This window comes from Numida meleagris, chromosome Z (genome assembly GCF_002078875.1).
Source record: "Numida meleagris isolate 19003 breed g44 Domestic line chromosome Z, NumMel1.0, whole genome shotgun sequence".
NCBI classification, from domain to species: domain Eukaryota; kingdom Metazoa; phylum Chordata; class Aves; order Galliformes; family Numididae; genus Numida; species Numida meleagris.
In genome coordinates this window covers 45,808,529-45,831,921 of record NC_034438.1, presented here as the reverse complement: position 1 = coordinate 45,831,921, position 23,393 = coordinate 45,808,529, and the positions used below count along the sequence as shown (strand labels likewise).

At 38.1% G+C, this 23,393-nt stretch overlaps 1 protein-coding gene across 7 annotated transcripts in view; it reads right to left on the bottom strand.

Moving 5' to 3' along the window:
* Positions 1–23,393, bottom strand: part of MCC (mutated in colorectal cancers) — a 204,196-nt gene that overhangs the window by 51,121 nt on the left and 129,682 nt on the right. For all 7 annotated transcript variants that reach the window (XM_021380996.1, XM_021380993.1, XM_021380992.1 and 4 more), the window contains 4 exons: positions 18,494–18,607; positions 11,470–11,612; positions 3,556–3,692; positions 1,996–2,159 (listed from right to left, as the gene is read on the bottom strand). In XM_021380996.1, coding sequence (XP_021236671.1) covers positions 1,996–2,159; positions 3,556–3,692; positions 11,470–11,612; positions 18,494–18,607 — 558 coding nt within the window. The remainder of the gene's footprint in view (positions 1–1,995; positions 2,160–3,555; positions 3,693–11,469; positions 11,613–18,493; positions 18,608–23,393) is intronic.

Genomic DNA, 23,393 nt, shown 5'->3' with positions numbered 1-23,393 from the left:
GGGTATAACTTAAGGGTAGAACTTATTCCTGCTAGAACTTACGGAGGCCAAAAATTTAGATAGGTTATAAAAAATCAGGTACAAACACAGAAGAAAATCACACTAAAAACTGAAACACGAAGACATAACCTTTTGCTGAGATGTTCCTAACCCCATCTTGATGGAAACATCTCTGGAGTAAGGAGAAGGACACACTATGCATGTCCTGTTTGACACAGTCTTTCCATTGACATCTGTCACCAGGCAGGATGAACTGTTGGTTCAACCCAAGGCAGCTATCATGTTCTAAGTCATTACTGTTAGGAAATATTTACAACTTTTTTAGTCACCAGAATTTGTTACTCAGTAGGTACTTGTTCCTGGATCTGATTCTTTTTTACTTTTCAAAACATCTGAAGCATTAACCAGCCTACTCTGAGGAAATTTTCCTAAACAAAGGATAGATTTGTAACTGTTCAGGAAGCAGGAAAGGAGAAACAACCTGCAGCCATGGATGGAATTGCATGCGGGGGGCCTCAACATATAAGTAGTGCTGAATTAAGCACGTCAGTGACCCATTTCCCAAGCCCACAATCAGGGCAGGACAGAGAGATTCTTACCTTTTGAAAGGTTAATATCCTTTGCATGCTACCCTTTGCCTAACACAAACAATCCCAGGCTCTACAGAACAGGCAGTGGGGAAAAGTGTTTCCCCTCATGGTCCAAAAATTGCAATGCAGCATGTAGAGACCATGTGAAAACAGAAAAACTCTACTTTGTAACAGGAAGAAGCTGCCAGCAGTTAGTTGTATTGATAAAAGCTTCACTGCTTTTAATTAGAATCACAGTAAACAATGGAGTTAAAACAAAGAAGCCTGAGAAGACAGCTTATAGCAGCTATTTTGAAATCCACTTCCTGCAAAACTTCTAATCTCTTCTTTATTCAGAGACTTCTGTGCACTGCACTGTCGACCAGTCTCAGCCTGTTTTCCAATATCCACAATCCCTCTCTTCATGAGTACACACTTCTGAGAACACTTAGTCCTAAAACTCCAGAAAATGCTCAACAACATTCAAAGTATTGATCCTAATCCTTGGAGACACTCAAATAAACTGCTTTAGCACCACTGCCAAGAGACCTAGGAGTCAGACTGCCTCTCATACATACCCATTCTCCGAACTCCTACTCAACATCGATTTCTTTACAGGCAATTACATTCCTCAAGTACCATCAGGAGCAGAGGACAACTTTTCTAGCAGCATGCCAAAGGCCTGCCTAAGCAGTTTAGAATGGTCACAGGCCTCCATCAAAAGAAAAGTGTTAATACTTTTGTTGTTATATAACTGAGTCACTGATGCTTTTCTACCTGACACAATAAACGTGTTCACCTCTTTTTCCATACATGACACTATTACTCCATTGCTTTCAGGTTCTGGATTACAATCCCATTACATGTCAGATCAGGCATTCCTTTTTATTGTTATCTTACATGCATAATAAAACCAAGAAACAGGTATAAATTGAACTATTTGTTTCTCAGAATTAATATACCATAACACGCTTTTGTTTTAAATATTAGATTTGTATTTTAAGACAGCAAAGTCACAACCTATAGATCATTTATGGCATCTTATCTTCAAGTTTCAGGGAGTTCACACGTTGTGCTCTCAGTCACCAGTCACCGACTAGCTGTGTGACCTTGGGCAAATAACAACTAATTTGCCGGATAACCTTCAGAAAGTAAATTAACTGCTGAATGTCCTAGTTTCTCTTATTTCTGAAATGAGGACAAGGCAAATGCATTTCTGTTTTGAGACCAAAAGTCTACTAGTACCTCCTCCTGTGCCTTGGAAAATTTAATGTAAAACACGTGTACTTATCCACCACATCAAATGAATTACAATTGACTTCTATGAGGTACTTTGACTTCAGATGTAAGGTGCTGTTTCTACAGAATATTAACACTTCTCACATGCAATACATACACCACACTTAGAGCCTAATATTACTCTTACCTTAATGGCTAAATCACAGTGTTCACTGGCAGTCGTAAGCTGTTCAATATGTCTGTCCACTTCCGCCACCGATAAACTGCAACTGCTCTTCTTCCTTTCGCAGACAACATTTTCCAGACCTGTCAGCACTCTCTGCAGTTCTGAATTCAAGTCACTACAGTTATCTGAAACAAAACAAAAAATATACTAGATTGCAACACTGAGTGACTTGGTAAAAATACAAACTTTAGCCCAAGACATATCTGATGCAGAACAGCTAAGACTCCTTTTCTGAAAGGTATACCCTTACGATCTGTCACTTTTTCCTCACCAATTAACTGGCTTAAATACAGTACACGCATCAACTGAAATCGTGAGCTACCTCCATTCTGACAGTTAACACTCTCCCTATGCATCCACAATATTCATTCTTAGTTCAAAAATACTTTTCTGAAGAATTCTATTTTAAGATTTATAATTTTAAAATTGAAAATTACAGCTAAAACTACATTTTTAATTTTAAATGTTACATTATGCCTTTTTTTTTTGTTATTTTTTGCCACTTAGGGCCTACTACTCTGATTTTATTATCCTCACAGGTTTTTCTGATTCTTTGGCCTGGTACATTCAATGACATTATGTTGCACACATATGGTGACAGCTAAGACATAGATCCTACAGAAGACACAGGAGAGAATTCACCCACAAGCTGTCTCTCAAATGTGCTGGTTGGCACTGCTAACTTACTAGTTAAGAGCCTACAGAAATTACTGACTGTACAGTACCCACGTGGTGTACCACGTGACAGCAGTGCATCAACAGTTCTTATACCTTATTAAAAACAATGGCAAGCATTTTTGCTGCTGTGTATGATTTCTACACTACTGCTCCACAAACTCTGCAAGACATACTGAGAAGCATTCATATTTTAGCTCTTGCCGTTTTATTGCCAGTAACAGCAGAGCAGCATATCTAAATACATTACTGCATCATGACATGCTACAATTTTTATTCAGTCACTGAGGCTCACTCTGTTAAGGCAGTAAGCGAGGCCAAACACAGTTATTAGGTTATTTTTTTTTTACCCCAATACATAGGGGTAAAATAGATACAAATATATATTTCTATGCACACACACACACAAAGAATTTACTTTCAAAGGAATACTGAAACAAAAAGAAACAGGAAGGAGAGCATCTATGCGTAGAAGGATAATGTGGAAAAAAAGGCAAGAATCCCTAGAGTTAGCACTGTTATTTTGTGTATTGCTACACTTCATTTTACTCCAGGATTTGCTTCCATTAACACAGCCTCAATTTATTTACTTCCTCACTAAATGTTTTGATTGGCATTTCAAAGGCTATGATGTCCTTCTCCTACAAGAAGTATGTCTTTTTGCACTGAGTGTGAGTTAAGAAGGACATAAAATTATCAGAGAGAATCCAAAGGAGGGCTATGAAGGTGAAGAGGGTCTGTCGGACAAGGTGTGTGAGAAGTAGTTGAGGTCCCTGGGTTTGCTCAGCCCAGAAGAGGCTGAGGTGATATTCTGTGATTCTGTGTCTACTAAGAAGCATCACTCACCCATGTCTGCAGAGACCATGGTGGATTGATTCTCCGGTACTGAAACAGAATTCTGGTCCATGCTGCGTGTGTCTTCATTAACCTCATGCTGGCTTTGGCTGAGCTCTGACTGCAGCTCTGAATACTCATCTTCTTCCCTGGGCAAGAGAGCAAAGACAGAAATCAAAACCTCTGAGTAAATATGCAACTCTATGACACTTGTTTCAGACCTATAAGCTGAGCCACGGGATACAATCCACACAACTCTAATGGCATTTTGTCCAGCCATTTGAGAAAGATTTGTACCTGTTACCATAAAGCAACTTTAATTGTGCTGTACCCATAGTACAAATTTGGAGCAGCCTGTGCCTGGTTTCCATTTCTTTAAACCCCAGTTCTTATTACTCCAGACTACCATACAATGACACAAGGAGTAGAACTCAGTGCAAGCAAGGACAGGTTCCAGAAAAAGTCACACTGCACTGCAATAACTCCCCAGCAGACCATTTTTAATGAGCACAAGTTGCTTTGATCACATAGTTGATTAGGAATAACAGAATTTGGTCCTCTCCTCTTTTGAAGGATGCCATCAGCTTGAGAGAAAAGCAAGGTATACACACACATATCTGTGTATGCGTATCACATTCTCTTGGGGAGAGGTAGGTTTTCAGTTTCTCTTCTCAAAAGGAAGAGAATGAGTACAGAACTGCTTGAGTTATTGGAAAATAAAAACACTCAACCTGCTAGGTTTTAAGTTATCTGTCAAGCTGGTTCTATCAAAATTATTTAGGACACAGAGAACTTTAGCTAAATCCATCAACCTTAAAAAAATCAGGGCTTTCTCCTTCTGACTCTGTATGAGGAGTTCAAAACATTGGGAAAGAATCACAGAATCACAGAATTGTAGGGATTGGAAGGGACCTCCAAGATCATTGAGTCCAATCCCCTGCCAAAGCAGGCTCCCTGCAGCAGGCTGCAAAGGTAGGCGTCCTGTCCAGATGGGTCTTGAATATCTCCAGAGAAGGAGACTCCGCAGCCTCCCTGGGCAGCCTGTTCCAGGCTCTGTCACCTTCACCATGAAAAATTTCTTTCGCATATTGGCGCGGAACTTCCTATGCTTCAGTTTGTGGCCATTTCCCCTTGTGCTGCCCCCACAGACCACTGAGAAGAGATAAGTAAATGAATAATACCTTTGCCTGAGAACATTTGTCAACATTTTCTCTTTTGATCCACTTGCTGACTGGACTAAAAAATATTTCTACAGCAACTCTTTTGACGTTAACATACATATTTTAAATATGCAAAAAACACCAGTTTATGCAGAGCCCGTCTGACAAGTAAGAAAACAGACATTTTTTTAATCTTTAAATCAAATTCAAAGATTTATTTTGCTGCAGTTTCAGCAGAATTGTGGATAAGAAACACAGCATGAGAACAGAATTGTCTGGATTTAGAACAAGTAAGAAATAGCAAAGAGCTATCTGGGGATCTGCATACAGGAGGGGCATCTGTACTGTAAGTATGCTGCATGTAAGACACATGGAAATGTAAGAAATGTAGAAATATTGCAGGATTTTGCCTGGAGAGTTGTCTGGATTTGCCAGGGAGAACACCAGAGATGATGGCCTGCGAATACATAGAACACTAACAGAAAAATGTCTCCTCTCAAAGCAGCAGAAGTGACAATTTATTAATCAAGTCCACTCAACTGAAGCAGGGTTTCCTAAGGTACCGAAATGTAATTTTTACAGAAATGATAACGCTATTCTACCCCTTACATTTGCTTCAGTGCAAAGAAATCCAGACTTTATCAGTAATACTTAGAAATATGCAGGTCAGCTGGTTAAAACTGAAAATTACATCAAATAAAGGTCTTTATGGTACTGCACAACACATGTAAGAAAGTGAGAGAACTACAAAGGCTGCTGCAGAAGTAATGCCTCTGATTTTATTATGTTGGCCTATGACATCAGAGGCAGATGTTGGTACGGCAGTAAAGGTTGAACCTTCCCACCAATATTCCATTACATCACTGAATTCCCCCATGCAGAAAAAATGGCACTCACTGACATTCATCGATTCTTGCTCAGTGCCTATGGAGACCAAACAGTGGATGTGAGCACAATCAGGCGGTGGGTGCTGCAGTGGTAACAGCGATATGAAAGACAAGCCACATTCCAGACAGCCATGCATAGCTGTCACTCCACAAAATGAAGGGTATCTCCATCACCCTGTTTGCTTGAATCAGAGGATTACAAACAGGGAACTGTGTACAGAGTTGAATGTCAGTTTCAATGCATTTTAACGATGGTGGCAACTTTGGAGTAACACAAAGTTTGCACCAGGTGTGTCCCATGAATGCTCACACAAGAACAGAAAGAACACTGTACACAAGGTTATCAGGACTTAATGAGCCAATGCTAGGCTGAAGGTGACAAGTTTCCTGGTTGGCAGTAACATAAGATACCATTTGAGATCTCCCTTTCTCCAAAATGGGAGAGCAGTTCTTCAACAGCGCTGGAAGGTCAAGGCTTTTCACACCTTATGACTACTCACTGAACTTCTACAACACCACTCATAAAGACAGAGGGATCACAGTCACCTTGTTGCTTCTTTTCCCAATGCCATCATCTATGCCCAGGCTAGAAAAAGCAAGTATTTGTTCTCTCCGGTTTGAAGGTGCACCACTTCCAGAATGTAATGGCTAGCTGGAGGCAATTAAGTCCATACCAAGCTGTTCTAAGCTCAGATCAGCCTGGGATCAATTTTGGAACAAAGGAGCATTTTTTACAGGTAAGTATGCACTTCCTACTTTCCTCACGTTAGATGCAATCAAGGATTGCAACTAAAGGACAGATGTCGAGAAAACCATTAACAAATATCAAACGTGGAAAAAAAATAGTCAAATTTCAGCATCATTTTTCACCACTGCAGAACTCTTCCACAACGCTGCTAAGGTGCATTGCTGTCACACCTGCAAACACTGGATAGTTCCACACTTCAGACGTCAAAAGTTTTTAAATAACCATTTTACTGAACAAACGTTCGTAATGCATTCTAGGACTCTCAAACAGAAAATTCTGCAGGTATATCTGCACTGCAACCCAAAGATTGGCTGCTCTCTTTGTATACACACTTGAGGTCTGTCTAAACTAGTTCACTTGTAAATAAAGAGCAGCAAACTACAGACAATATGGGAGTCAATCACCCAGTGTAGGTGGGCCTGAGGTATTGTTTGCTGAGCCCAACACTATCACATCCATATTGCTATTTGAATTGAATCCAAGTAGCTTTCACCTAGAATCTAAGTGGAATCTGGAATTAAAAGCTAGAATGAAACTTCTAAGTCACTGGGTATGGATGATTATGCGTGCCATGTGTTATTTCTTGTGATGTTGTGGTCTATTCATTCTCCTTCCTCATTAACTCTAAGACAATCTGTTTTCTGAATATGTTTTATTTAAGGCTAAAAGCCTTAAGTCTGAACTGGTTTGCAAGCAACGAGTTACCAGCTTTTCTAAGATTATTTCAAATAATCTTTAACAGGCACCAAACAAAAAAGTATATGTCTGTTTCATATAGACTATTAATAATTTTTAAGAGTTGCATGGATGCATCCAATGAGTCACTAACTTAGAACTGAAAACAGTATCATCTCTCCACCTTCTTTTTTTCCTGAACTTCAAGCTGACACCTGAAGAAAACTGTCAGTCACTGGCCAAAGTCAGTTTGGAACACCTGGATCACTGATGATTTTCCCAGTCAAACACATGATTAAGGGGAAAAAAAAAGAGTTTGAATGAATACAAGGTGGTACTCGCAATCCGTGAATTCAGGAATATTCACTTTTAATGTAGACATAACTCCATATTAGCATACTACAGCATAATTTGTAAATCCTTTCCATGCTTCAGAGTAATCAGAACATATCCTTTATGTCCAAACATTTAAAATACAACTCTACAATTGGAAAGATTCATCTGATTGGCTTTGCTGTCTTGTAAGTTGTACACACTTTGAGAGGAAAAAGGAAGTAAGCGCACATCTTGTCTTTGGTCAAAGAAAACCAACACATGTAAAAACATTCTCCTTAACAAACTGACACGGTAAAAGCATGGGGAAACACTGGTACATGCATCCAGCTGACACTCCATCAGGAATTTCAAGCTAGCATCACTCAGTGAAGGATAAAAGCTCTGAAAGATCATGCAGAAATACCACAGATTCTTCCATTCAACAGCCTTACTCTGAGTTTGACCAAAGTCTGTGGCTTAATATTAAAAGTAACATACTAGGCACCCCCTTTCACTCTCTTCCTAACAGACAACAACAGTGAGGCATTGCCACCCAGTTATATTTTTCCAAGAAAAAAAAAAGAGAGCCAAGGTTTAGGTCTCCAGATAGCTCAACTGAAAAAAACACATCCTCATGCCAGTGGACCTCTTCTTTAGAGTTCTTTTGCTCAAAGTCATCAACTTCTAACCAATCTGCTGCAGCAGGCAGTGGATAAATTCTGTAGTGTCAGACATAAAAAATTAGGCAAGCAAAAGTTTCTTCTAATTGTGCAGTATCAGTATAGGCAAGTCTCTTTCAGCTTCAATATGAAATAAGTTACAGCTGCGCATCAGTTTTTCCTTTTTTTTTTTGAGGTTGGGCTTACAAACCAGCTGAGCTGTCCAAAGCAGCAGAATGGTGATGAGAAAACTGCAAATGAATGTTGGCTTGCTCCCACAACCATAGTGACCTAATTTTTGTTAGGAATGCTCTAAGAACATAGTGCAAGAGCAGCAGCTAACTTCATGTGATCACATACACGGAATGTGTTATACCACAAAATGGCAAGCAAACCTAGAACAATCCCCAACATTTCTGGGAAAAAAAAATAAAAATAAAAATAAACAGAACATCCCTACACAAGATTACTGCTACTAAGATCAGCATATCAAATATATCTGGGAAGAGGCACAGGCATCAACATGCAAATTAAGCTTTCTTCTAGACCTGGCCTTACTAAACCATGCTATCAAGAGCTATTATGCTCTAAGCTGTTCAAAACCCCCAGTTATCACAAGGAGAAAAAAAATGATAGGGAGGGAGTGGGGGTAGGAAGAAGGAGAGGTAAAGACAGAGAATATCTAGGAACGGAGAGTATCAACCAGCTTACACAATCTTCCAGGACTTCTCACGCTGTTGCAATACTTTATTTGAACTTAAACACTATTTTTTGCTTATGTTATACACTCTGAGGACACCACTCACATTCAAACAAACAGTTACAAATTTAAAGATAACACTGCTTCAGGAGGATAGATGAATACTCTCCATAAAACTCCAGATTCTTGTAATTGTTTCCAGGATATTTCTGTTTAATGAAAATAAAGAACATCATAAAGAAGCAGTACACCCAAGTTCATATGAAAAATCTGAATTTTTTACTGAAGTTTATACTGAAAAATCTGTTAGCAATAGGGAAACATTTATCTATTCTGCAGCTGAAGTAACATCACAAAACTGCTTTTAGAAAGCCAAAATATTGTGGTATCACAAGCAAAGCTTCCTCTTGATATTATGCGCAGGTGTCCCACAGTCATATGAAAAATGCAAATACCTCCTGTAATCTGATATAGCAAGACAGTGTTAGTTGCCAAGGCCTGGGAACAGCCTTGTTGCTCCAGCTGTGGAGCTCATACTCCCGATGGCCAAGGGTGGAGCATGGCGAGTCACACTTCTCAGCAGTGACAGCAATTACACAACCGCCGGTCTGCGGGATGGAACAGCTTCTGCAGGATGACGCAAAGAAAATCCCACACTGAATTTAGAGAAAGTGGCAGCAGGAAGCACTAGTTTTATTTCTTTCAGTCATTGTTACAAACTATGAAATCTCTCCAATTCTACTTCTCCTTGATGTTTTTAGCAAAAATATTTCTCCTCTATTCCCCAAACACTAAATTGTTGGATAGCCAAAGAAAACAGGGTATTCCAATCATTAAGGAAACTAAAAAAAACACTGATTTAATAAACATTTCTGTTCTTGATAGTAAAACAAGAGTGAAACAAAACAGGTGGACACCTTAGCTATCTGAGCAAAAGAAGCTCTCATATTGTGAAACCAAAGAGGTGGGGCACAGCAATGGTTCAGCATTTGCTGCCAGAGTATTACTCTAATACCTTCAAAAGGTTGCACCCCAAAACTGCACTTTTCAAGTGAAGCAACCTGCACTTCATATCAAACTCAGTTCTCATGCCTCACTTTCTTGTGCATGCCATAACTGCCTTGTTTACAGACACATTTAAACACTCACGGTATCTACCCAGTCTTAATAACTGCACTTACAATCACAGAATCATTAAGGTTGCAGAAGACCACTAAGATCATCTAGTCCAACTGTAAAACTGTCTGAAGTGACTTGCTTTTTTAAAAATGCTATTTGGTATTTGATTAATCTTTGTCCATTTGATTGGCCTACTGGTCAGAACATGAGCAGTTCTGATGATCAACAAAACTGTGCTTCATTTCAATATGCAGCTTGGCTGGACGTGGATGAAACAAGCTACTGAGGGGTGCTCCTTCAGCTTTAGACCGGGTCATCTCTTTCTTACCCACCTGGTTTGAAATGGGTAGATCTGACTGGTCTTAAATACCAGCAGTGTCTCATCAGGAGATCTTGACTTATATTTGGTATTTAACTTGCCACAGAGACTCCAGCAAAAAATCTCTCTTCTATGTATGATTTCTCTTAATTTTCAGAGTGTTTTTCTGTTATTCAAGAAAACATATCTACTCAGCTCTCACACTTCAGATTTCATTTTTCAGTTGGCCTTCGCAGTTTGTAAAATTTCACCAGAGAGGAATAGAGTGGAGTGGGATGAGCTGTCTCATGCTAAAAAGAAAGATGACTTGAAATGAGATGAAAAGAAATTCTACATGCAGAGGTAGGAAGCACAAATGGATAAGGGAGTCAGTGGGATTTTTTTTCAGAGATGTAGTTTCAGTTTAGAAAACCTTGACCTGAAAACATCCCACCATGAATATCACCAGTTATAACTATCACAAAGTTTACAACATTTATTTTCTTATATAATATTAACATGATATAATTCCACTACTACTTTTATAAAGGTACACATGCATGATGATACTTTCTCTTACAGTACACCACATCTTGGTTTTGGTTTTTTTGTTTTTTTTTTTTTTTGATATAGATATTTTTATGAAAGGTTAAGTGAGCAGCTGTAATGACTTATGCTAACAGAAACACAAATGTAGCAAATATAAAAAACTATTCAGCCAGTAAAAGCAGGATTGATTGAAAATTTGCTACACACATCAAATAAACTTTACCTACAAAGGCATCAACTACAATTGGATACTTTGTAGAAAATCCATAGATTCCTGTGGTTTATCTGCATCCCCATAAGCTAAACTTTTAACAAGCTCTTCTCTTTTACTAGTCCAAGTTTATTTTGCAACAGTTTTGTCACAACTACTAGTACAGTAGATGCAAAACATACTGAAAACCATTCAATCTGTATTTCCCATCAGAAGTGATTCGTTCATCTTAAGTATCTATAGAATGCCATGGAAGAAAGCGAAAAGCTGAGGTGCAGATTGATTGGCTACAACTTTCTCTATGAACTATGGCTATCGCTTTTTTCATCTATTTGCATGTACACTAAACTAAAAAATAAAAAAAACTTAGCACAGTGCAGTGCTCATTAAGCTGAGCAGAACATGACTTTGCCACTGAGAATGCAGCACTTTTGTGCCATCGGATAATGCTCTACATACCTAAATTACAGTACCCGTAATAAAGTACCAGCTTTAATAAGCATAGCTACCCTTGAAGTCATTATCAACTTATATTTACAGTATAATTCACACAGTATTTTGTATCAATTTTTGTGCGGCACAGAATTTTCAGGAATTTTCCATACCTTATTGTTGTTCCCTGTAGCCGATCAATCTTCTTATTTAATTCAGCAATGATACTGTGCAGCTCAGTGATTCGCTCCTCATAGCGTAGTGTTGTTCGCTCCTGCACATCTTCGTGCTCTCTCATTAGGTGGGATTGCTCACACTGAATCAGAGAAGCAAGAAATAGGAAGGGTCTTAAGAACAACTCCATAGAGAACAGATATAAATAGAAGCTGACCCCTTTACAAGGTCTTCTTACCTATCAGAGCAAACCTGCAGGAAAAAAGCACACAAGGAAAATACTGACAAGCACAAAGAAGTATGTAACCAGCAAACTTCTAGAAACTTTGAAAGACTATTTTAAGACTATATAACTGAAAGAATTTGTGAGATTTGTGATGCATCAAAAATTTCCAGGGACCTTATCAGCACTGTCTGAATTTGAATAGGTCATAAGGTATAAACCACATTATTATAAAGAAAAGTAACCACACTTCAATCAAGTACACAATCTATACAGAGATAATCCCTTCAACTCTTCTTTCATAACTACAAATCTTATACCCATACTAATAGGCGTGCCAGAATTTTCATAGTTTGCTCTTACATTTTTTGGGCCATTCACATCACAGTTTGAGAATATTTACATAAAACACTGCTTCAAAATTACAATTTATGCTGAGCTTCAATAACATTTTTTATTTTACCGTTGTTAGTAAAAATTATTTCAATATTTTTTGACTTTCAGGAATGTGAACATTGCAAGGCAGTAGCTCCAAAGATTAGAGAAGCTCTCCACAGATTACAATAAAATGGTAGTTTCTCCCACAAACTTGAGTCAAAAGTAGTTTCAGCTGTACCAAGACAAACAGAGTACGTCCTACTGCTGAAGAGTAGAGCAATTGGTCAAATTTTAGAAGACAGGAAATCTTCATCTGGCTTTTAAAACTTCATGCTCAACAACTGAGATGGTTAACTATGTATATTACAATGACTCTTTATTGCAGGATCACTTATTTCTCTTATTTCTGAACATTAACATGTTATCTAGCTGAAGTACTAACGCTGCTTTAAAAGTGTGAAAGTAACAGAAATGTTTAACATAAATATTTAAGTACAATGAGGAGTTTTTTCCTTTATAAATCTAAATTTCCTCTGATACACATTGATGTAAAAAAGAAAAACAGTTAAGTGTTTTCCAGAACAGTGAATTTTGTGCACTGTTTTTTCAGTTTTAAACCAAAGGATGTTTTAGATGGAGTGGAGTGTACAGTAATTATTTTCATACAGTAAATAAAAGGCTTATCTCAGCAATTTTTATCTTTCTGAGCTCTGCACTGAAAAGCAGAATTTGTTTATCTTGACCGAAGATATATGGACTCTTGCTAATGGACCTCAGCCACATTACCAGACATGCCTTCTGCCTTCTCTAGACATTTCACAGCCACCATTTTTCAGGATAATCATAATTTACTGATAGACATACAGTGTGAGCAACTAGCAGTCTGGCATTATGATGGCAGCTTAAAGTTTGATTTTTCTCAAAAGGGATCTTGGATTATCTTGGGCAAAAGTAATTTCACAGTGCAGAAAGAAACCTCTGGGAGAGACAGGACGTGATGCTAAGAAGGAACACTGAGATTAAGAGGAGGGTCAGGGTCTAGAAATTCCAGTCAGTCATGACAAGGCTCAACTGAAAAAGACAAAAGTATTTACACAATGAAATATAATTTAATATGAATCCCAAAATGCAGCAATGTAAAATCTTGGTTATACAGACCGCTCTTTAACTTGCACATTTACCTCAAAACTTGGAAAAGAAACAAATGCATCTCTTGGTACCCACTGCTACACAGTTTTTTTCTTTTTTTTAGTACTCAGCATGTTCATCATTGTTTTTACTTTCTGTGACCTCTGAGTCTCAGAACAATGCTCTACCCCTAGTTCCTGTCTTTTTAAACTGTGATTTATTCGCATGTCAGTCACAAGATTTTGAAGATAAACACCTTGCACTTTTTCCCTCATCCCTCTCTTCCAGACTCATACTTAAGTTCTGATCAAAACAGTATGGGCTCTAATTTTCTGAAAAAGGAAATACAGGGATAATCCACTGAGACACTGCAAAAGACAAGTAATTACAGAGGTCAGGAGAAAAGTTTCTTGCATAGTTTTCTATGTAAGTGACCCTTGGCTGGTTTTTGGTACAGATTTGAAAGGTTATTTTGATTACAGAATAAATGAACAATGCCTGGAAACACCCTTTTCCAACCTCTTGGAAGGAGGATGCTAGGAAACAACCACAAGAGCAAAAAAAAAAAAAAAAAAAAAAAAAGTATGAAGGATCATAAGGGAAAATATTTTAATTAAAATATACTGTTACAACGTGTGATGCTAACACATGCAGACCCTGTGTTAAATTTAAAGTGCTCAGGCAAAAAAATAACCAACAGCAGCAGTACTAGGCTAACAGATGTCTCAGTTCCTTGGGCCCTGCAGAGCCACTAACACTGTCTATGGAGAACACAACTTATCACTTCAATTAGCCACAACATTAAACCTGTTGAACAAGTAATCAAGTATTTCAATTTAAGAGGAGAGGCAGATTTTAAAGTGGCAATAAATTCCTCTAATTTTAAGTACAAACACATGTCCACTGTGCTAAAGCCTCAATCATGAAAACATATATGGTCAGGATTAATTAATAGGGTATATTCAGTGTTTACTTAGTGTGGATAACGAATATAAGCAAACAGGGCTAATCCAAGTGAGATAAGGACATTGCACAACAGAGCTAATGACTTCAATGCTGATCTGTTCACTCTGTTTACCTGAGTATCTCTATTTCAAGTAACTTTGTTAAATGAGCAATTGAAGTCTTCCCATGAAGTGTGAATGTTCTAACATGCCAAGTATTGTCGGTTATATTTTTATAATGAAATTCTGCTGTCCCTCCCTCTATTCTGAATAATTGAAAGGAAGGCAAGAATTTAGAAGTGCAGTAATGGAACATACTGCTCCAGTGACAAAGGATCTAGAATGTTGCAGCACAGTATTTGTTACTCTGTGCCTACAGCTCTTATGAAATTCCAAAATTACTAGGACTAAGTATGAAGAGCGAACAGAACTACCTTGTGAAAAGAGACGAAAATACAAGATGCAGAAAGTGAACTGTCCACTCTTGATGCATTTACTGAAACTTTCAGCATGTTGCTAATTCCATGGTTCTACCATACAACTGTGTAACTGTTGTAGGTTAACTACAGTAGGTAGCTAAACACCACACAACTTTCTATCCTTCCACTCCCAGGAGAACAGGAGCAGAGAAAAGAAGAGTAACAGCAAGAAAACTTGTGGATCACAACAAAATCTGTTTAGTAAGTGAAAGAGAAGTGAAAGAAGAGAGAAAGACAACAAAACTAAACACCAGCGTGAAGTTAGTCACCCACCACCTGCCATGGGCAGAGTGCTGCTCACCCAGATCCCAACAAGAATGCAGTTCACCTCCCTCAGATGCCCCTCCCTTTACACTGCTGAGCACAGCATTATTCGGCATGAAACGTCATCCTGGCCAGTTTGGGTTACCTGCCTGGCTGTGTCCTCTCTTGGCTTCCTGCACATCCTCCATCTATTCACTGAGTGGGCAGAGACAGGAGAATCCTTGGCTCTGTGCAATGACTGCTCAGAATAAGCTGAGACACTGCTGTGCTATCAGCACTGTGCTGGATGAAGATCTGAACACAGCACCCCACGGGCTGTTGTGAAAATTAACTCAGTTCAAGCCAGACCCCAGAGAAACTGAACGTCATGTGATATCAGAAATAGAAAAAATGTAAATGGATTGGAATGATGACTAAATAAATCCATGGAGGACAGGACCACAGCAGACTATCAAGTGTAATGCAGTCTCTTGCTCAGAAAATCCATACAGTCTTGACAGTAGAAAGATGAGTGCATATGAAGAACAACTGTCTACATATGTTACTTGCACTTTCCCTTCAGACATTTATTATCATTAGAGCCAGGATACCTAGCCATACAGGGCTAGTAGAAAGCACTACTTTTATTCTCTCAGCCAAAGATAGATTCTGGAAGACTACATTAGATATAGCTGACTACTACTTTACCGTAACTTTCATTCACGAAGTCAGTTCAGTGCCAAATTCTACACTGATGAGAACAAAAGAGACAAGGAGGTCTGATGTCTTACAGAAATAATACCAGCATGTTGGCAAATGTTTTAACAGAGACTCCACAGACTGGAGTTTTGGAAATGAGCTCTACTATAATACAATGACCAGCAATCAGTTACAACCTTCTACAAAAATCTTATAAAGCGGAGCTATCCAACTATCTTTCTTAACCATTTGTCACCTCTATCATGTGAATTCTGGTTCCCCAAATCACTTTCCGTCTGCAAATCACTAATCCTTTCTTCCAAAGCATTTCATATGCCTCACAAAATGACAGGAAAGGTGTTACAAAAAATGTGGTTCAAGGAATGTTTTTTTTCCCAGAGAGCATATAGCGTGCCAGCAGAAAAAAAACATGTACTGCTTTTATAAGTATAGTCCAGAAATGCCATTTAATGCTGACCCTCTAGCATCTGAAAATGGTTATGCAGAACCTCAAACACTTCTTATTTAATGTATGCCTTCTGAACTTCTAATTCATATTAGTGAGGAAGAAATGCATTAGCCAGAGGCTGTCAGAGAAAAATGACATACATAATGTGATATGCATTTGGATGAATCTCTGTAGATTGGGAGGAAATGTTCAAAAAATAATGTTATGTGGAACATCTGCTTGAAAAAGAAAGCAATGCAGTTAGAGAAAGAAAAAAAGGTAAGGCAAAGTCATCAGAATCTGTTTCAGCACTTAAATGTAGCCAACTAATTGAATATATAAGCTGTGCTTCTTTAATGCCCTTAAAAAGAGTATTTAAATGACTGTTTAAAAATGACTATTTAAAAATGACCATTTTAGACTTTCGTTCACACCCCAAAAAGTTCCTACTCACTTGAGGCCTTTTAGAAAAAAAGTGCTATTATATTAAGACTATAAAGAAATTGTTAATTAAAAAGTTTTTTTTTTCCAAAAAACAACTGCATCAAAGCTTCTCATCAGCCACAACTATATCAGTAAACCAGAAAAGTACATTACACGAGTAATCAACCCAGTACAACAAGTGAGCTCAGTCAGTCTATTCCCCTAAAGTTTCTCTACTCCTATCAAAATTTATCTTCAGTCCCACTCCCACAACCTTATAGTTTTCTTTTTGGGTGTGCACACAGAAGTGTTTATTTCATCATGGAGAAATGTACAGCAAAAGCACATAAGGCTTCAGGTATTCTGAAAGAACAGATATTCTGATTTTATGTTATTCACAGTTCAGGCAGCGGTCATCGCTATGGTTCTATTTACAACTGTAAAGCCCAAGATCATGGAAAAAACCACCAACATGAGAAATTCAGCACTATATGCATGCACAACTGGTAACCAGTTAAAAAAAAAACACAAGAAAATCATGCTAAGAGAGCACAGTCATCATCAACGGGGATCCATCACTGCATGTACAAAGCACTCTTGATTGGCTGTGATATGATATGTACTTTTGAATAAAGACCCTGAAATAAATTTAAAACACTAACAAAAACCTATAGCTAGCACAATATCCTGCAGACTTAAAAATAACAACCAGGTCGGTGTAGTCACGCAGAACGGTAAAGACTGTTTGGGTATAGTGGACAGTTTAATGATCGCCAAATGCAGCCTAATATCAAGCTGTACCTCAGAAAGAGGACTCTCCTTCAGAGAGCAGTGTAAGTTAGAAAACAATCTCGGGATTATAGCTGATAAATAATGTGTGTGTCTCTGGCTCACAGATCAAAGGGAATAAAAGGGACAACGTTTTGTACTTCAGTATGCTGCACTGATGGGCTGGAATAAGAGTACTGTTTACAAGCCTCAAAATAGCTGAAAAAGTATAAGAGAATGCTTGAAGGACTGAAGTAAAATCCTTAAAACATAGATTATTTAAATACTTCTACATCTGCCTTAAGTTTAAATAACATATAGTTAGAAGCCTCTATCAAAATGCCCCAATACCAAAGACTCTAAACCTGCAGAATCACAGAATGGCTAAGCTTGATCTCGAGGCCAGTCCTCTAACCCTATCCACTGAAAGAAGGTCACCTACAGCAGACCAGGTCCAGATGGCTTTTAAGTACTTCCAAAGATAGAGATTCTGTAGCTTCTCTAGATAACACATAAGATGTGATACTTTACAAGACAAAATGCTTTGTCTGGCTCTCCAAAAGTGTGAGTACATACTCTGCAGTTGTTTTAAATGGTAAAGTACTTATAAAAGGTAATTGCTAGAGTCACAGTACCTGAAAACAGAGGCTTTGTTCATACAAGAAATATTAGATAAAATAGTTGTTTCCCTGTTTGCATTTGCCTCTCTACACTTACCTTGATGTGAAAAAAAAAAATGCTAAGAGCCAAGAAAGCATTAGAGCTCAGATTTTACTCTCATTTAATTCTTCGGCTTTCCACTGACTGTGTTTTCCATAACAGAGATACATAAACTGGCTTACTAGAAGCTAGATTGAGATCACTAGTCACTTTTCACATGAACGCTGAAGTGCTGAGGATTGGCAATAGCTTTTGATCAGTGTTCATTTGTGCTGTGTGAATCTTACCCAAGACTAAAAGACTCTGTGATCAGCTACCTAGTCCAGTGAGAACTACAACTTTTATTTTCTAAAATATTTTGAAACATTCACTATTAAAAGACACTCTTTATGTTGGCTTCAAGCAAAATCAATCTAATTCTTTCTTGGTACTTTTTAAAAGAATATTATTAGCATGTAAAACTTAAAACCCTTGGCAATTATGTTTCTTACGGTCTTAGAATTCTTTTCACTCATGGCACTGTTAAGATCTTTCATCCTCTCTAACCCTCACCACATATCTTACACCTCCCTGAAGAACAAGGACAGTACAAAACCCCTGGCCATCTTCAGAATTGTAATTGTTGCTTACCTGTGCTTTTGCCAATTTCTTTTCCAGCAGGTCACGTTCTCTTTCTGTATGTTGCAGACGTTTATTAAGCTCCACTATGTCTCCCTTTAATGATGCCAGGGCTGCTAAATGAAGCTGGAAGAGAAAAGATAGAGAAAAAAAGTCACAAGCCTTACAGCAGAAGAATTTTAAAGAAGATACGGTATTATACAGTAGCCACAACATCTGTGGATTTCTGAGCATGAATATGATGAGTAGTTAACAGGAGCTTTACAATAACAGAAGCCAAAAAGCAGTTCACATACTCCTACACCCTTTTAGCACTGAGTTGTCTTCTTCAGACACTTCACACCTTCCTTCCTCAGAAAATGCATTGTAAGGATAAGTATAATGAAAAGTAATGCAACTGGGAACATGTGCATTAGCCCTAAGGTTATCTTAAAAGCAAGCAGCTTGAGCACTGTGTCATAACACAGAGAATAACTCCATACATAGGATTCAATTTTATTTTGCAACTACTGCCTACTCCATTTTGAACTACTGCTTTATTGTCATTTTTCTCTATCTCATAACAGTGAGCTTCAATACTTCCAACCTACTGAAGCTATACCCTGATAATGTGAACTGTTATTCCCTCTGCAAGAGATTACTTTGATGAAAGATACTTATCTACGTTGATACCTGTGCTGTGGTGACAGTGACAGGACCCAAAGGAACAGCATGGAGCTGCATCACAGGAGGGCCAGGTGGGTGATAGGGAAAGGTTCTTTACCAGAGGGTGGTGGGCATGGAACAGGCTCCCCAGGGCAGTGGGCATGACCCAAAGAGCCGAAGTTCAGGGAGCATTTTGACAGTGCTCCCAGACATAGGGTTTGAATTTAGAGTGGTGCTGTGTGGAGCCAGGGATTAGTCTCAGTGATCTCTGTGAGTCTCTTCCAACTTGGGATATTCTGTGATTCTGTGTCTACTAAAAAGCATCACTCAACTGTGTCTATAGTGACCACGGTGGACTGATTCTATGATTTTGTGTTCTGTATTTAACCAATCATATGTGGAAATATGTGTAGGATAAACAACACAATCAAGTTATGTTAGCTACATAACTTAGAAATCAAGAATAAATCTTATAAAAAAATCCAACACTTAGAACTCATTCACACTCTCTTGCTTTCCTCAATATCCCTTTCAGCAGCTAGAATTCAATGTTCCATATTGACAACTACAGCAGAAAAGTCCATGAGGAAACTAGCCAGTATTACTGAAGTCATTCTTTGTAGTAGTATAGAAACAACTCTAAGTTATACTGGATGTGAAAACTAAAGTGATCCTTCACACTGCCCAAGTAAAACGGCAAACACTGCTCTGCTGCCAAGACTTGGACTGAAACACAAACAGTGGTTCTAGACTTCCAATCAGTTTCAGGTTTTCATGTAGTCTGACATTTTATGGAGTGAGTCTCTTTTACATAATTTTTCTTCTTCCACTTCCAGTCAATCCACTGATGAATCCTATTCTGATCTCAGTTTCGCCTTTATAATACCAAAAGCCAGCAAAACCACATATGTTTTTATGTACTGATACGTGAAAGTAGTTGTAATACAGAAAAGAGACAAGATTCATTTAGGGAACTCCTTCACATACAGTATTTCCACTATTACAGAAAAGGCCACTTCTGGCATGAGGACATGAAACTTATCTGTAGGAAGACTTTAGATGTGAGTTCTGCCATTTTAATTGCAGAATAACTACGTGACTGGAAGCTCTGGACATCCTAATTTGTCAGCTGTCTAAAATATTTTTATTACATCAGCTACAAAACATTTTGCATGCAGTTATTCATTTCAGCATAATATACATATGCAATTTTATGTTGTAGTATGTTTAAGGTTCTTAAGGCAGTCTCATTTTTCAAGTGAAAAAACAGTAGTTCAGGCCTACTACAGGCATACGCTATACATTCTCTTTCAAATATGCTGCACTGAAATATCTTAGTAAGCCCAGAAACTCCCTGAGTCTTAAAGCATTCCTGGCCTTTGGAGTAAGGCCACCCTTCCTACCATGGGAAACTGTGCATTGCTTTTACAGTGAGGAGAAACAAAAACCAGCCAAAGTGTACCGATCTATTTATAACTGACTTGCAATTTTCAGGAAAGATAGTGAATTTGCAAGTCACCATTTTACCTTAACAGAGGAGAAATGTTGTAATGAAGCCTACCAGTTTGTTCATCAGATCTTGCATCCTTCACCACAGCTTTCAAATCATACGTGAAAAAAATGGCTACAATTCTCTAAATTGAATAAAATAATGGTATGTGGTCAAGTAAGGATAATTCCCTTTTGTACACTATAATCAAATGATCACCAGCTGTGGTTTTAATTAAATACCAGACTTATAATGTTCATACACATGGAGCTGTAATATAAAATGACACCAATTTAAAAATCTCCATGAAAAAATACTTGTTCTCTGAGCAGTAGAACTAATGAAGCTGACTTCCTATGAATTTGCCTTTGTTCCTTTCACACACCAGGACCAGCTCAGCTCTTCTTCAAGGCCCCTGCCATTCCAAACCAGGTAAGAACCAGCACAAATTCTATCTAGCTTAATAGCAACACTGCCACTTGGCCTGGACTGACAGCCCCTGCCACACAACAGTATCCAACAGGTAGGCTGTAACTGCCCCTTCAATCAAAGTAACAAAAGAATTGCTTTGCTAATTACAGAGAAATTTTTTTGCTATCCAAAATGATCCTTCCCTAATTTGATCCAGGTCAGCTTCTACATACTTACAGAGGAAAAAAAAAAAAAAAAAAAAAAAAAAGGAAAAATGAAGGAAAAAACCCAGAAAAATCAGTGTAACAGAAATGGCAGACCAGTCATTCTACTACAGAGAAAAAAGGCTGCTTCTGACACTCCTCAGTTTCAGCACACCCAGTACACACAGCAGTAAGTAATATCTAAGTGGTGCCTCCAGCTAATACTGTGATAAAAAAAAAAAATAAGGTTAGCGAAGGTGGTGTATCTGTCTGTTCTTGGCAGTACCAGAACCTCCTCTGCAATTCTTCAGAAAAGTTATTTAGGCAGTATTGCTGCATCTTTCCTTGAGCCTTGAATGTTCCCACAGCCCATGTTTCCCTCCACGTTCCTACAATATGCAACAGGGTGGGCACTGGCATGTACATCTTCTGCGCTGCTGTAACACAAACAGGGAAACATAAGAATGAAGACCTACTGAAAACAAAAAAAAACCGAACACCCTGTAGTGGAAAAAAAAAAATCCCGTTTCAGTGGTACTGAATTATTTCAGAATATGAGACCTGAGAAAGAAAGAACTGAAATAGCCCTTTTTTCCCCGTTCTACAAACAATGATAGGCAAGGCAGAGTGGCTATCACCAGCACTAATCTCAGACATTTATAGCTCAGGGTGGGCTGCCTCTTAGTGGCACAGACCACAAAACAAATTAAAAACTTTGTCATTTGTAACAATTAAGTTAGATAACACCTGGAGTACTCTTTGTACAACATGCCAGTCTAAACTTTCAAACAGCAGCTCCCAAAAAGACCCAGCTGAGCACCATGGAAAACATTTCACAGCCAATGCTGTGAATAAATTTTATATTGATCCAACACGGAAAGTAATAAATTCTCACTAAAGAAACCACTATGTGATTGAATCTAAACTGTCTAACAGGAAAGGAAGGACAACACATGTGAAAGCAATGATTAAAAAGGAATCAAACTGGCAAAAACCTGTTATCTACCACCAGCAAAGGAAATAAGAATTCCTTCAGTAAAGAAAGCAGATACACACCACTACTAAAAAATGCAACACCTATCTTACCTCAAAAGCTATAGTTTCTACAAAATTTTATGCAAGCACAACAGCAGGCTGTTTACCAAAACAGCTAAACCGTATTTTATATCCAATGCAGTCTTGCCTGTTTTTTATAACATATATATAGGTGTAGTTATTTTCACTTATTATAAGTGCATTTAATTGTGAACATGTCATCCTCCAGGCACGGAATTTCTGAAAGACTCAGGTCAGAGAACATTGGACTCTGACATCATGCTCTATTTCCATTTATATTTTGCATGGTTTAGTGCAAATAATCCACAGCACAGTCTTCTTCTGTGTTTTGCTACAACTCCTTCAGTGGCATGCTGTATACACAAACATACCTGATCAGATGTTCATAATGTTGCCTGAAGAAAACCTACTAAATCTTTTGTTATCAAATGGCATTACACAGGATTTGAAAATCCATGCTGCTTTGTAATATGAGAGATGGGGAGTTTTTAGTACAGAACACAAAGTTCAGTCAGAATCTCATCCAAAACTGTGGAAAGGGAAAAATAAGTGCCCATGTATTTTCTGACACCCATCATAAAGGTGAGGAAACTAAACCTACCAGAATTTACAATTACAGACAAGGAAATAAAAAGGCTGGTAGCATGAGTTTATAACGATAAGCATTCTAAGGCAGAAATAAAAACCTTTTTTGATTTTGCATTCAGGAGTTCCAGAGCTGTACACGGGTAACTCCTCTTAACAGCAGGAGACAACAATGTCAGGGTTAGCCCAGGAAAAGCTCAGACAAGGCAGGCACTCAGCTGCTGAGATGGATGAGAACATGTCACATTAACACATAACAGGTACACTTAAACCTTACACAGTGAAAGTACAAGAGGAAAAAATTACACAGAAAAACAGTACAAAAAATTACACCATAGGTTCACACAACTAGGAAACATCTTTAAAAAGCAGAAAGACAAAAGATAACATACACAAAGCTTGAAAGCTTTCATCAGAGAGTAGTTAAAAATTTGAGTCACAGACATTTGCGGTACGTAATGGAAGTGCTGTCAAGTTTACATTTCATCAAATAGCACAGATACAGCTCCACATGCAAATAATA